Source organism: Stomoxys calcitrans, chromosome 3 (assembly GCF_963082655.1).
Source record: "Stomoxys calcitrans chromosome 3, idStoCalc2.1, whole genome shotgun sequence".
NCBI classification, from domain to species: domain Eukaryota; kingdom Metazoa; phylum Arthropoda; class Insecta; order Diptera; family Muscidae; genus Stomoxys; species Stomoxys calcitrans.
Window position 1 is genome coordinate 125,075,682 of NC_081554.1, and position 15,998 is coordinate 125,091,679.

Below are 15,998 nucleotides of genomic sequence, written 5' to 3' on the forward strand. Positions count from 1 at the left end.
TACAGTTCTTTACACTTTACACTTCGGATTTACAACATATGCTCTATCAATGCATGCGACATAATGTCAGCATAATTGACAGCAAAAATGTATCTGCGTCATAAATCAATAAATCGAAATTTGGAGCTTAAAGTTTCATTAAATTATGTAGTCAGCTAGGCCACCACTCACAAGGTTTCTCGATGCCCTAGGCGCAAATCTAAATGATGATAAATGTTTAAAATATGTTAATGTGAATTTTCCTTTGTTGCATTAATTGAAAACAAGTATTGGGAAAATTACGAATACCGCAAATTAGTAATCAATAGAAAACATTATCACGATGAAAAGAATTTCGATCACTTTTCTTCCTCATACGTAGCAGTCAAGTTCTTGTCCCTATCAAACGCAACTACTCTATTTACACCCATGACCCCCAAGTATCGAAAAGATCAAATTGATCAAATTCAATCGAGGCGCACAGTGTCTCAATGGAAGACATTTAATCTGTTCCATGTGAATGAACCACAAACGTATCATTTATGAATATTTGTATATGAATAAGGCAGACCAGGTCTTCAGCCCTGCTACTAACGTGAATGCAATTTTTATTGATACGTGCATATCCCGTAGGACGATTGATTCTGTACGGCTGCGCGAGTTGTTAGGCCAAGCGGCAGTCATTCACTTATGTTAATTTTATTTATGCAAATTAATTTAATAAACATAAATGTTGAAACTTTAAAAGTGCATTTAAATTGTGTGAGAAGAATTGACACACTTAAAGTCATGCAAAGAATGTCCCAACGGCTGACACAAAAGTTAATTTATAACCTCAACAACTTGGATGTCATAATTATAACTTTGATCAAATGAAACATCATGTACACGCACTAAAGGGTAGCAGGAACGAGGTGTTACCAATTCAAACGGCATTTTTATACCCACCACCGAAGGACGATTTTGCTGAAACTCGGGAGAGTGAGTTACGTTGGGCGCTTCGACATCCTCCGTGAATTTGGCCCAGATCGGTCCAGATTTGGATATAGCTGCCATATAGACCGATCCGCCGATTTAGGGTCTTAGGCCCATAAAAGCCACATTTATTATCCGATTTTGCTGAAATTTGGGACAGTTAAATCCTTCGTCTTTCGTCAGTCCTTCGTCAATTTGGCCTGGATCGGTCCAGATTTGGATATAGCTGCTATATAGACCGATCCTACGATTTAGGGTCTTAGGCTCATAAAAGTCACATTTATTATCCGATTTTGCTGAAATTTGGGACAGTGAGTGAGACAGTGTTTGGCCCCTCGACGTCCTTCGTCAATTTCACTCAGATCGGTCCAGATTTGGATATAGCTGCCATATAGACCGATCTCTCGATTTAATATTTTGGGCCCATAAAAGCCGCATTTATTGTCCGATGATGCCGAAATATGGGACAGAGATTTAAGTTAAGCCTCCCCATATATTTCTGCAATTTGGTCTAGATCGATCAAGATTTGCATATAGCTGCCATATAGACCGATATCTCGATTTAAAGTCTTGGCCCCAAAAAAGGCGCATTTATAATCCGATTTAACTGAAAATTGACACATTGATTTATATTAGGCTTTTCGACATCCGTATATGGTTCAGATCGGTTTATTTTTAGATATAGCTACTAAAAAGACCAATATTTTGTTATACATAATTTAACATTGACTTGTACTTACAAGTATTTGGTCCAAATAGGATCATATTTCGTTGTAACTGCTGTGGGACATAAGGTATGCAATTTTCACTGGATTTTGATGAAAGGTGTTTTACATATATACCCGAGGTGGGAGGTATCCAAAGTTCGGCCCGGCCGAACTTAACGCCTTTTTACTTGTTTTGGTCTACAAGTGCTTTATGTGACGCTTTGCGAAGAGCGAAAGAGTTTTTTGTTTGTTTCCATTGGCACTGTTGGTTTTGAATAATGGAAGTAAAATTTTATTTGTTTTCTATTGCGCTTGTGAATCAAGTCGTCTTTAAGAGCCCTGTTCAAATTCAGATGTGTGATTTACAACCTATTCTAGTTGGGGTGGTATGTAAAGCACCATGATCCATTTGACACTGTTCGCTGATGTTAATTCTTGGTCGAATTCGAAATCTCGATGCGGATATGCAGCCAAATGCTTCTGGCAACACCACACCTTTACTGACTTTTAAATGTTGTTGTAATGACTTTTTTCATAAATTTTCATTAACGAAACTAATTTAGTTTTTAGAAATTTCTTACGCACATTATAAAGTATAGCGTAAGTCAATTGTTTATGTTTAAATTATTATTTCTCCGTACGCTTCTGGTCCGTGCCGGGATTGAAAAGAAGCCCTGGTTCTGTTCGGTTTGCCAGAACGGTCTCCATCATCGTTCGATATCGGTGAGGTGGAACAGGTGCATGGAGTGGGTGCATTTCCGATCTTGCTCTAGCCTTACATCACTAGGGAAGTATAGTCACACTGAATTGTATTATTTTTAAATTGAATTGCAACGGTCGACGAGATTGTGGATTTTATGAGTCGGAAGAACATATTGGTTGCAGCGATCCAGGAGACAAAGCTGACCAACACCTGGAGCTTGCATAGGGTACAATGTGCTACGTAAGGATCGCTCAAGGATTGGAGGTGGGGGATTAGCCTTCGTGCAGTATAGACCCATATCGCTTGCGTCTGGCGCTAGAGACCCTAGAAGGAGTGCATGCGGATAGCAATAAAGCTATACAACGTGTACATACCGCCGGTTTGTAGCTGTGTCCCAATTAACGGCCAGACTTACAATAAGTGGGCTACTATCTGGCCTTAATCGTCTGGTTCTAGGAGACTTAAATGTGCATTACGTTTCAGGGCATTCTCCTCTGGGCAACGACCAGATGGGCATAGCTTTGGCAAAGCAGATTGAATGCTCCTCGTTTTGCACGGTGAATGAGGATGCCCCTACTTGGATTACGAGGAGGTGTAGCAGCTCGCCTTACATTTCTATTGCATCCCCTGATCTCCTGAGTGACGTAACCTGGCAAGCCGTCATTTCTTTGGATGAGACCACCCCCCATAATTCTCACCATCGACCGACCACCCGACTTCATAACCTCTGAGTGCCGAACGTTTATCAATCAAAAGAGGCCGATTGGGTCGGCTTCAGAGAGTACACCAATCGTCGCTTCAGTGAACTGACACCCCCCTCGAATGTGATAGTTGCCGAGAGGAAATTCCGAGACATCATTAACGCAGCAGCCGCTCGCCTTATACCAGCCGGTCGAAGTACGGCCCAAGTACGGCCCAATTTCCCAAGTACGGCCCAATTTCCCGGCGCAGGCAGTGGTACTCGCAGACGAGCGTGATGGGATTCTTTGCACGGACCTCTCGTACCCCAGAATTAGTAAGCGGAACCTGGAAATTAACAGAGTAGCCAACGAACATAGGCGGAATTTGTGGCTGGAACACTTAGAGCAATGTACAATAACTTAGGTACCGGTTTAGGCAAGTTGTGGTCTACTGTTAAGTCACTCTCAAACACGGTAGACGGGACGACAGGATCTCACTCGCTTTTGGCGACGTAACCGTGACTGATCCGAAGAGGTGTGCCAGGTTGTTCAACCGTCAATTTATTGTGCATTTCGAGAGTGACAGGGATTGGAGAAGAGTCATTCGTCGTATCCGTGGTCTTCGAGTCGAAGAGCAACCATCACAAAGTAACGAATGTCATCCGTGGAGTCAAGTCATCCAAGGCGTTGGGCCCGACGGAATCTCTACACAGATGCTGAAGAATCTGGATCCACCTGGAGTCGAGTATCTTCCTCAACCAGCCTTTGAACACTCGTATAGCACCTGATGGCTGGAAGATGGGCAGAGTGATCCCGCTACTGAAGCCTGGAAAGGATCCGAGATAAGGGGAGTCGTACAGACTGATCTCCAAACTCTCGTCAGTAGCCAAGACGCTTAAGGGACTACTCTTCCTGAGCCTCATTGCAGAATTTCCATCCGAGCATCAGCATGAATTTAGAGGACTGCATAGCACAACAACTGCTCTGCATGCCATCACCGCGCACATTTGCCGTGGCTTCAATAGTACGGTCCTCGCGGCATTCGACATGGCCAGCCATGCCAAACTCCTTGAGGACATCGCCAATACGTCCCTCCAGGCAGGTCTGAATCGCTGGGTCGCGAATCATCTGTGTGATCGCCAGTCATTTGTGGAATTTAGGGACAAGAAATCGAAACACCGTAGATTGAAAAAGGGTGTTCCCCAAGGCGGGGTGCTCCTGCACTGTTTAACCTCTACCTATCCTCCATTCCACCGCCACCAGTCGGCATAGAGATCGCATCATATGCGGACGATTGTACGATCATGACATCGGGCCCCCACCCATTAATGATATCTGCAATAGGTTTAACATCTACCTCCACGAACTTACCTCTTATTTCGCTGCAAGAAATTTGAAGATATCTTCAGCCACATTGTTCAATAACTACACGCATGAGGTGCGTAGGGAGCTGAAAGTGATGGTCGATGGAGAGATTCCGACCAAAATACTAGGCGTCACATTTGACAGCTTTTACAAATTCTCCTCAAATTCCACAGCAATTTGCTACAAAATCAAAAGTAGAAACAAGGTACTTAAGTCTTTTGCCTCCAGCACTTGGGGTGCTGACAAAGAAACCTTGTTGACAACGTACAAAGCAATTGGCCGGTCTGTGGTAAGTTATGCAGCGCCAGTGTGGTCCCGTAAGCTTTGTGACATGCAGTGGTATAATACACAGATCTGTCAGAATGCCGCCCTTCAAACTGCGATGGGCTGTCTCCTCAGTTCTCACGTGGACCATCTCCAAAGATCCTAAACGTGCGTAGACATAAATACATGCTGTCCGAGCAATACCTTCTGAGCTTGCAGAGACCATCCAAATCATCATGATCTAGAGCATGATGTCCAGCGCTGCAAGAGAGAACCTCTAGATCAAGCGGACATAGACGACATTCATGCAGACACGGTAGCAGATGCGGTGAAAGCTACCGGATGAATGTGGTTCTAGGAGATCCTCCCATTGCACCTGAAGAAATTGACATCCCCCGGTAAACCAGAGAGGTTCTGGCTCAATTACGATCCGGTTAATGCAGCCGCCTGGTCCCGATTATGGCCAGGGACCACACGCCATACATCACTTGTTTAACTGCTCAGCCAGACCTAATGTGTCTTGTCTATCTGCGTGGGTTTTTTTATTTTTGGTTTTCTCTGAAAATTAAAAAAAGACAGGCAAATGTGTGTGCTTGTATGAGAGTCGGTGCGTTTAAAAAGTATGTGTCTATGTGATTGTTTGTCCGCTAGAAACGTGTGTGTCTATGAGTATGAGTGTGTGTGAGGTGGCGATCGTTGGCTGTTTGCTTTGTTATTTGGCAGTTTGCTATATTGCAAATGCAAATTTTGCCCATGAACATTCCACTAAGGAAAGTTTTAAGCTCAATGATAAGGGCCCTCCTTTTTATAGCCTAGTCCGAACGGCGTGCCACAATGCGACACCTCTTTGGAGAAAAGTTTTACATGGCATAGTACCTCGTCGAAAAATTGTTTCTGATAGTCTCGCCGGGATTCGCTTTTTTTAAATAAAAAATTTCGATGAGTGTATTTTTTAGCGTGGGGCCTCCCTTACTTTTGTTTACCCCAATTTATTTACCAAATTCGTGTTTATGGGTTATCTTAGGGGAGCAAACAAACCTTTTCAAATTTGTCTTATAATCTCAAATATCTATCTTTGAGTCCCATTATGTTCCGAGGTGTCGTCTTCATGTCCGCTTACGGGATTTCTGGAATGAGGAGACCTAAAACGATACCAATTTAGGATGTCTTACTCGTACTCGCATAAACCCTCCAAACACCTCACACACGGTGATGTTTTTGGGGATTGGGCGGCTCCTAGGATCTTAACACCATGTTATGTCCCTAATGCACAGATATTTCTTATTGATGTAGGTCGTGGGGGGTTACTAATAGGCCATTTCGGTTCATATTTGGATATAGCCCCATATAAACCGATCCCCGGTTTTGACTTTTTGAGTCCATTGAAGCCTTAATTTTTAGCAGATTTGGCTGAAATTTAGCGAAAAGACTTCTGTTATGACTTCCAATATATGTGCCAAGTATGCTCCAAATCGCTCTACAAACTGATATATCCCCCATAAGAACCGACGCCGTTTTTGACTTCTTGAGCTCCTAGAAGCCTCTATTTTTATCCATTTTAGCAAAAGAAATTCTGCTCCAAATCAGTCAACAAACTGATATAGCCCCCATATAAACCGATCACCGGTTTTTACTTGTTAAGCCCCTGGAAGCCTTAATTTCCATTTGGCACAAGGTCTTTTGTTATGACTTTCAACATCCGTGCCAAGCATGATACGAACCGGTCTATAAACTAATGAAGCCCCCATATAAACCGATCCCCGGATTTGGCTTCTTGAAACCGTAGAAGCCTCAGTTTTCACCCAATTTGCCTGAAATTAAGTGCATGAAGTACCCTTACGCCCTCCAATACTCACGCCGAATTCCAACTATTGGGTTGCCCAAAAAGTAATTGTCGGTAATATAGTAGTAATATAGTCGGCGTTGACAAATTTTTTCAACGGCTTGTGACTCTGTAATTGCATTCTTTCTTCTGTCAGTTATCAGCTGTTACTTTTAGCTTGCTTTAGAAAAAAACGTGCGCGAAATTTTGTTTACATTTGTTTGTTTGACATCAATTTTAATATGGGTACCACATGTATTGAAAGGAATTCATTTAACAAACCGAATCAACGCTAGTGATATGCAAATTGAACGCAATGAATTCGATCCGTTTTTAAAACGAATCATAACTGGAGATGAATAATGGATTGTTTACAACAACGTTAGTCGAAAACAATCATGGTCCAAGCATGGTGAACCAGCTCAAACCACTTCAAAGGCTGATATCCACCAAAAGAAGGTTATGCTGTCTGTTTGGTGGGATTGGAAGGGTGTGGTATATTTTGAGCTGCTTCCAAGGAACCAAACGATTAATTCGGATGTTTACTGTCAACAATTGGACAAATTGAATACAGCCATCAAGGAGAAGCGACCAGAATTGGTCAATCGTAAAGGTGTCATATTCCACCAGGACAACGCTAGACCGCACACATTTTTGGTCACTCGCCAAAAACTGAGTGAGCTTGGCTGGGAACTTTTGATGCATCCACCATATAGCCCTGACCTTGCACCATCAGACTACCATTTATTTCGATCTTTGCAGAACTCCTTAAATGGTAAAACTTTCGGCAATGATGAGGCTATAAAATCGCACTTGGTTCAGTTTTTTGCAGATAAAGGCCAGAAGTTCTATGAGCGTGGAATACTAAATTTGCCAGGAAGATGGCAAAAGGTTATCGAACAAAATGGCAATTATATATTTGATTAAAGTTCATTCTAAGTTTTATTAAAAATGCATTTACTTTCTTTTAAAAAATCCGCAATTACTTTTTAGGCAACCCAATAGATAGTTTAAAAAATATTATAGACCCCAAATACACCGATCTGCGGATTTGACTTCTAATGCTTCAAAAGGCTTAGTTTTTGCCAGATTTGTCCAAAATTTGGTACATGAAGTACACTTGTGTTCTCCTCCTATATATAGGCCCTTTAAAATCCAACACCACAACATGATTTCTTGAGACCATAGAAGCCCCACTCATTACCCGGTTTGATCGTTTCAAAATTATCAAAATACAAATGAGTTAACAATAATGCATTTTTAGCAGAATCCATTATGGTGAGTACCCAAGTTTCGGCTCGGCCCACGCTTTTACTTGCATTAAATTTGTGTAAAATATATATTTAGGTTCAACCTAGCCGAAAAGAGGGTGCGGATATTAATCCGCCCCATGCCACTATAAACATACACCTAAGTCAGTAATCGGCTTGTTGTGCGCTCTAAATACTAAAAAAGTAACCGCGAAAAGAAAATCTGTATTAAGAATTGCGTGCTACTTGCAAAATCCTTAATTGTTTTCCATGACACGCCCCTAAGTTGGTTCATTACAGGTTTTGACTTGTTTTTACTTTTTTTTGCCACTTTAAAACAAATTTCTATAAAAAAGGAGCATATAAAGCCATTTGACGTTAGCAACTGATGATCCAATTCCTAATGAAGTCACATTCGCAAAGGTAATTTCATAAAATAAAAGTTTTTGCAGCATGGTGTTTTTATACCCTCCACCATAGTGGGGTATACTAATTTCGTCATTCCGTTTGGAACATATCGAAATATGGATGTGTGACCCAGAAAAGTATATATATTCTTGATCGACTTGATATTCTAAGACGATTTAGCTTTGCCCGTCCGTCTGTCGAAAGCACGCTAACTTTCGAAGGAGTAAAGCTAGGTGATGGAAATTTTGCACAAATACTTCCTATTAGTGTAGGTAGGTTGGGATTGTAAATGGTTTTATATAGCTACCATATAAACCGATCCTGGATCTTGACATCTAGAGGGCTCAATTTTTATACGATTTGGCTGAAATTTTGCATGAAGTGTTATGTTGTTACGACTTCTAACAACTGTGCCAAGTATGGTCTAAATCGGTTCATAACCTGATATAGATCCCGTATAAACCGATCTCCCGATTATACTTGGTGAGCCTCAAGAGGCCGCTTTTAGTATCCGATTCGGCTGAAATTTTGCACAATAACTTTCACTGTGATCTCCAGCAGCCAAACCAAGTATGGCCCCAGTCGGTTCATAATTTGGTACATTTGCAATAGCATAGCAATTCTCATACGTTATCCTTTGTTTGCCTTTAAAGCGATATCGGGAAATGAACTTGGCAACTACAATTCACGATGGAGGGCACATAAGATTCGGCCCGACCGAACTTTGGACCCTTTTACTTGTTTTCCATCATACATGCATACTAACTTAGTTTTAAATATTAATTAGAAAAGCATTAGGATGCCTTGGTTTGGGAAACGAAACACATTGTTCCTGCGTGACGATTTCTCCCAAACATTTTTTTCACATTTAAAAAAATGTGACGTCAGACTATTGATTACAGTGAAAACTTAGTTTCCTCCTATTTCCGTATATCAATTCGTCCTGTTGTACGAAGCGATAGACCAATATAGGTTGGTAAATAATTCCGCAATACTTGAGAATATATTTATAGAGGCTAACATGTGTTTGCCAGAAATCATATCTCAGTGAAAATTCGTTTTGATTGCTATTACTGTAATCATGACAAACGTCTGATAACAATCACATATCGGTTCATCCGTGAAAGTATTGAAACGATTGGCGCGACAACACCTACTCTCCATAGAAGAACACAACCTAAAGTGGATTCTGATAAGCGAATTTGTTTAAGGCGAAATCAAAATTGCTTGCAATGGAACTCTTAGCCAGACGAATTTGGTTTCAGTTAACTGGCAATAGGCTTCGAGTGAATTGCGATATTCTTTGGGGGGCTGCTTGGACAATAATCAAGGTAAACAATTTATAAACCTCAATAAAAATTAAAAACAAATATATAAACACATAATAGAAACAAGAAGCAATAAAAAAAGTGCAAGTGAATATTTCATATCAGAAACGATACATATAGATGAAACTATGAACGCGCGTAGCCTACAAGGGCATTTAAGGATTAATGAATTAACGAAAACATAAAAATTGATCACAAAGTATTTATTGGAACGTTTGGTTAATTTTAAGAAATATTCGATTTGAGCATATGTGTGCCTTATTTACAAATATCCAAAATTTTGCGCCGTGTAGCTGTGTATTGTATTAATTTTGTTTTAAATGTTTTTTGCTATGCTATCCTTTGGGAGGAAAGCATTAAACAATGGTCTAAAGCCGAACAATATCCTGCAATGGAATCTCAATAGGATTTTAAGACCGAAAAAAAATTAAAACAGATAAAAGGCTTAAATTAAAACAAATGTTCTTTGTTTTTGAAGAATATTTAGTTTTTTTTGGAATATCTCACAGGCATATGAACATAATTGATCAGTCATCAAGTAACATTTTCAAACCTAATCTTGAAAGTAAACGACATACTTAGTTGGCTATCTCAGAACGTTAGCTCCATTCGCCGAACTCAGAAATAACTCAAAAAGATCGAACGAATGTGAGGAAGAACTCCTGGCGGACTCAGAAGACAGACTAACGAAACTTGACTATGGTCCGGTTTCTGCAGACAAATATCCACCATTGTAAGGCCGCTTCGGCGGCACTAAAGGTCCTTTTGACGGCAGATGGATTTAACCTGGTTCTTATCCAGGAGCCATGGATGTGTGGAGGTATGGTCCCGCCAGGGTTCGAACCCAGGTGTCCAGCGTCATAGGCGGACATGCTAACCTCTGCTTTAAAGTGGCCTCCATTGCTCCTGTTCCTTAGTGGAGTGTTCATGGGCTAAATTTGAATTCGCAATCTGGCGATTTGTAATAAAGGCAATAATCCGGTCGTTTTTACCAAAAACAGACTGGAGGTACTAGACATTATCTTTGTATCGAAAGATTTAAGCCTAAGAATGTGCGACTGCGATGTGTTGGATACCTTGGGCAAAATACTTCGGAAGTCGTCCCTCGGCTAACCAGAAGAAAGGCGAATGATCAAGCAGACCATGAAGGCCCTGAATGACTCACTTGTGTCAGCATGTTCTAGAGCCAAGTCAAGGAGCAAGCAGCGACCGCCACGGTGGACCCATGAACTGGTTGTTTTAAGGAAGGGCCGCAGAAAACTCTTCAACAGGGCGAAAGCCACAAGGGCACCACACGATTGGGACGTCTATAAGGCTGAGCTAAGAAAATACATTCTTGCATGACAGAAACTAAAAACTGGCATAGCAGAAAACATCGTGCAAAACTTCAGCCAAATCGGATAGGAATTGATCCCGCTTGGGTCTCAAGAAGTCCAATCGGGAGATCAGTTCAAATGGAATCGACACCTAAAGATGTATCGATTTAGCCCATTTACAATCCCCAATATCATACATCGATGGGAACTATGTAAAAAATGACAAGCGAATTACTTCAATCGTCTAGACTTTAGCGATCTCCACAGAGGGACGGACATGGTAAGATCGACTAATTGGTAGTGTCGCAGTTCCGAATGAATTACAACCTGTTTCCAATAGACTAGCTCTTTGGCTTAGGGAGATATACTCTGCTTGTATCAGCAGCATACCTGTGGGATGGATGCTACACCTAATGTTTAAGGTCATTTTCTTTCCAAAAGCAGGAAAACCTAACTACAAGAAGACGAAAGATTTTCGTCTATTGGTAAGGCATCCATTGTGCTGAAGAATCTACAGAGGTTGATAGAAACAAATGTATCTTAGGGCCAAGATCCCTGAAGATCGCCTGTCTCGGCAACAGCATGCATATAGTAAGGGCAAGTCCTCTGAAACAGCTCTTCACGACTTATTCGCCTACATAGAGGGTTCTCTCGCCGTCAAGGAATACAATGGTACCTTTTCTTGACTTTGAGGGTGCTTTCAACTTAAAATCGACCTCAATCATGAGGCAGCTGGAGTTTCTTGGCATCAATACTACCGTAAAAATGCAAGCTTGAGAACTGTAGATCTAAAAATATGGGGCAGCAGAGGAACTCTTCAAGGAGGAATTAAGGAGATATTATTTTTTTTTTTTAGAAGAAAAAGTTCTCGATTGTGGCATATCTCTCAACGAGTTGGCTGAGCAGTTCAAAATTCACCTGTTCTGGGTGCCGGGCCACAGAGATATCTTAGGAATTGTAGAGCAGACGAGTTTGCGATCCTAGGAACTACCTTACACATTCCAGGGGAACTGGAATCTGGCAAAAATTGAGGAAGTCGAACTGGCGATCGGTTTATATGGGAGCTATATCCAAATCTGAACCTATATGGACCATTTGCTTTGCAATCCCAATAGACCTACATTAATATTTATAGGTCTATTATGGATGGCAACCCAACTTCAGTTGCGTTGTCAACGGCCAAATTTGTTAGAGAAATTTCCATTTTTGTATTGAATTACATACTTTTTACAAATTTCTCAGTAGCTAAATTTAAAAATACTTGAAATTGACAAAAATTTTCAAATTTAAACAAATTTTTAACTTTGTAGTTTTGTTCCCTAGCAACGCAACAGTAGTCGAGTTGTAATCCATAGTCGACCTATAAATATCGGGGTAAAATTTCAATTGGTCAGCTCTACGCGTTCGACCGCTATCGTGATTTCGACAGACGGACGGACGGACATGGCAAGATCGATTCAGGATGTCGAGACGATCAAGAATATATATTATACTTCTTGGGCTCCTATATCAATATTTAAAGGTGTTACAAACGAAATGATTATATTAGTATACCCCCATCCTATGGTGATGGGTATAAACATAAGAGTGCTATTTGAAAAGTGATTTTCATACCACACTATGCGTGCAACTATAACAATAGAAAAAAAGTATGCCCATAGTGGCATGGGACGGATTAATATCCTAACCTAACCTTATCTTACTATATCAACGTCACGACGCGTCGTCAGACAGCTTGTGGTTCATATGACGCCGCCATTCTTCATTAACCAAGATTGCGCCATTGAAGAATTAGAAGATATAGTCCCAGCCCAGCTGACAAAATTTTCTATTTTCAGAGTTGTATTCAAACCCCACTAGAACGTCAAATGTTTTGTTTAGATTTTAAAGTTTATTTATATTATGTTTCCTTTCTACATAATTATTATACCCTCTTCCATAGGATGGGGGTATACTAATTTCGTCATTTTGTTTGTAACACCTCGAAATATGCATCTAAGACCCCATAAGGTATATATTCTCGATTGTCGTGACATTTTAAGTCGAACTAGCCATGTCCGTCCGCCTGTCTGTCAAAAGCACGCAGAGGAGTAGAGCCAGTCGCTTGAAATTTTGCATAAATACTTCTTATAGATGTAGGTCGGTTGGGATTGTAAATGGGCCAAATCGGTCCATGTTTTGATATAGCTGCCATATAAACCGATCTTGGGTCTTGAATTCTTGAGCCTCTAGAGGGCGCAATTGTCATCCAATTTGACTGAAATTTTGCACATAGTGTTTTGATATCACTTCCAACAACCATGCTAAGTATGGTTCAAATCGGTCCATAACCTGATATAGCTGCTATATACACCGATCTTAGGTCTTGACTTCTTGAGCTTTTAGAAGGCGCAATTCTCATCCAATTTAATTTTGCACGTGATGTTTTGGTATTACTTCCAACATTTATGTGAAGTATGGTTCAAATCGGTCCATACCCTGAAATAGCTGCCATATAAACCGATCTGGGATCTTGAGTTCTTGAGCTTCTAGAGAGCGCCATTCTCATCTGACTTGGTACAAATTTTGTACAACGGCTTCTCCTATAGCCTTCAACATACGTGTGAATTATGGTCTGAATCGATCTATAGCTTGACACAGCTCCCATATGAACCGATCTCCCGATTTTGAAATAGCAGACGGTTTTGCAGTGAAGGCCAGAGGACTGCCATCAATAAACTTGGTTAACCTGACGCCTTTCGGGTCTAGGCAGTCCGCGTTAAGAGCTTGGTCGACGAGCGCAAACGTTACACTGTAGAACAGCGAAACAGTCGGCAGGACGGCGAAAATCCTATAGGGAAATCCGGATCGTGAGAAGACGATGCTGTTACTGGAAGGAACAGCAGGAGGGAAGGAGGTCAATATAACTTTCGGCATCATAACGGGACAATGAAAGTACGGGAGATGAAAGCATGTGTAGGGCATATAGGGAAGATGTTGGGACGTTGGAGCATTTCCTATGTCATTGCCCGGCTTTCGGCTAACAAATACCGGCACTTAAGTGGGAACACAAAACCAGACATGAACCAACTTACGGGCGTGGTATGGAAAACAATTAAGGATTATGTAAGTAGCACGGAATTCCTAGGTGTATGTCCATAGTGGCATGGGGCAGATTAATATCCGCACCCTCTTTTCAACCTGACCTAGCATAACCTATTATTTATTGTATTTATTTATTCAAGAAATACTTTATAAAGTAAATTTACTCAATATTAAAAAAAGGTGCCGGAGGAGGAGTTCAGCCAGGTTAAATGAGAAAGGGAAGGACCAAGATTCGCCTTACCAACATTGCCAAAGCTTCATTAATAAATATGTGTTATAAAGTGAATTATTTAGTATTCAAAACCAATATATTTACTTTTTTCCTATTTATGTAAAAAGCTACGCCTAAAGATAGACACCACCTTACGAGGAAGTTTATTTAGCAAAGAGAGGTTTTGCTGATAGATGTCGATAAAATTTTCAAAACCATTTTGCATATTTTAAAAGATTCCAAAATATTTTATTGAATACAACACATTTCATTGGAAACAATCTCTTATTGTTATTTTAGATGCACAAGCCTGGTTTATGTTACAGAATATTTCATCCCATAGCCAAGGAATTCCAAAAGGAAAAGTTTGGCCTATCACATCAGCCTATTGATGATTTTTTCAAATCACAGGTGAATGGTTGTTTTATTAATTTTTAACCAGGTAAATATCTTCCCAATCTTTCTTTTTTAGTGGCAAACATCACAAAAGTCCTATCTATGGTTACTCTACCGATGGGGTTTAGCCATTTGCTTTTGCATAGGAGTCTTGGGAAGTTTAATACAATATTTGTCCAAGGGCAAGTGGTTCATATATCTAACCAATTGGGGTTTCCTGTTATGCATGTACATAAGCCTTTTCTCTGCAATTTTAGTCACTATTTATCATTTTAAGCCAGATATTTATGGTAAGAATTTGTCAACATAACTAGCACTACAAGTGACTCATAACATAATTTTCATTGCAGGAAATAACAGTACAGTATTGAAATTTTACTGGGCATCCCATTGGTCAGTTTTGGTACTGGCGACAGTGATTACGTTTATGTATTGGATGTTCATATTTCCAAGTGAGTGCATATTGATATCTACATAAAAGCTCATGGAGCTAAGATAGTCAAATCCGCGCCAAAAGCCTGAGTTCAAATGCAGTCCAGCACAAAATATGGAAGAGGCATTATCCGAACATGATACTTCTTGGTTAGTTGCGCTGGACACTTGTGGTATTGGCGATTTCTCTTTAAATACCTCCTGTTTAAACAGGATTTCTTCGTTACTAGGTCTGAGTTCGCCCTCGTTGGATTAAGTTAGATGTGAAAAGGATATTTCCATCCAACAATCCGTCGGACTAGCAAGGTGAATCATAGTATTTAAGACAAGTTTTCCAAAACAGCAGTTAGGTTAGGTTGAAAAGAGGGTGCGGATGTTAATCCGCTCCATGCCACTATGGACATACATCTAAGTCAATAATCGGCATGTTGTGCGCTCTAAATACTAAAGAAAAAGTAACCTCGAAAAAAAAGGTTAGAAATTCCATGCTACTTACAAAATCCTTAATTGTTACCATTCCACGCCCCTAAGTTGGTTCGCGTCTGGTATGGTGTCCCCACCTAAGTGCTGGTATCTGTTAGACGCGAAAGCCGGGCAATGACAAAGGAAATGCTCCAACGTCTCATCATCTTCTCCGCGTGGTCTACACATGCTATCACTTGCCACACCGATTTACATAAGTGATTTCGTAGTCCTATGTGTCCCGTTATGATACCAATAGCTATACTGACCTCCTTCTTACTTCCTTTCTGTAATAACCTCGTCTTCTCACGATCTGAATCCCCCTATTGGATTTTCTCCGTCCTACCGATCGTTTCTTTGTTCCACAGGGTTGCATGCGCATTCGTCGCCCACGCCCTTAACTCAGACTACGTCGACCCGAAAGGCTTCGGGTTAACCAAGTTTATTGACGCCAGTTGTCGGGTCTTCACCGCCAAATCGTCTGCCCTTTCATTTCCCTTTACTCCGTTATGGCCGGCACCCAAACGATGCGGATTTTGCCATCCTCAGAGAAGGCGCAAATCTATTTCTTACACTGTAAGACTGTTCGTGATCTTACCCACCCGGTTGTTATTGC

The 15,998-nt window shown here is 40.8% G+C and overlaps 1 protein-coding gene across 3 annotated transcripts in view; it reads left to right on the plus strand.

Moving 5' to 3' along the window:
- Nucleotides 1–15,998, plus strand: part of LOC106083682 (protein rolling stone-like) — a 39,758-nt gene that overhangs the window by 12,243 nt on the left and 11,517 nt on the right. The window contains exons 1-4 of one of the 3 annotated variants that reach the window (XM_059366082.1): nt 7,707–7,773; nt 14,393–14,503; nt 14,565–14,778; nt 14,839–14,940. In XM_059366082.1, coding sequence (XP_059222065.1) covers nt 7,771–7,773; nt 14,393–14,503; nt 14,565–14,778; nt 14,839–14,940 — 430 coding nt within the window. In that variant the 5' untranslated portion in view covers nt 7,707–7,770. Of the gene's footprint in view, nt 1–7,706; nt 7,774–9,447; nt 9,485–14,392; nt 14,504–14,564; nt 14,779–14,838; nt 14,941–15,998 lie in introns of those variants that run through there. The other 2 variants (XM_013246849.2, XM_013246848.2) reach the window with 2 other exon arrangements.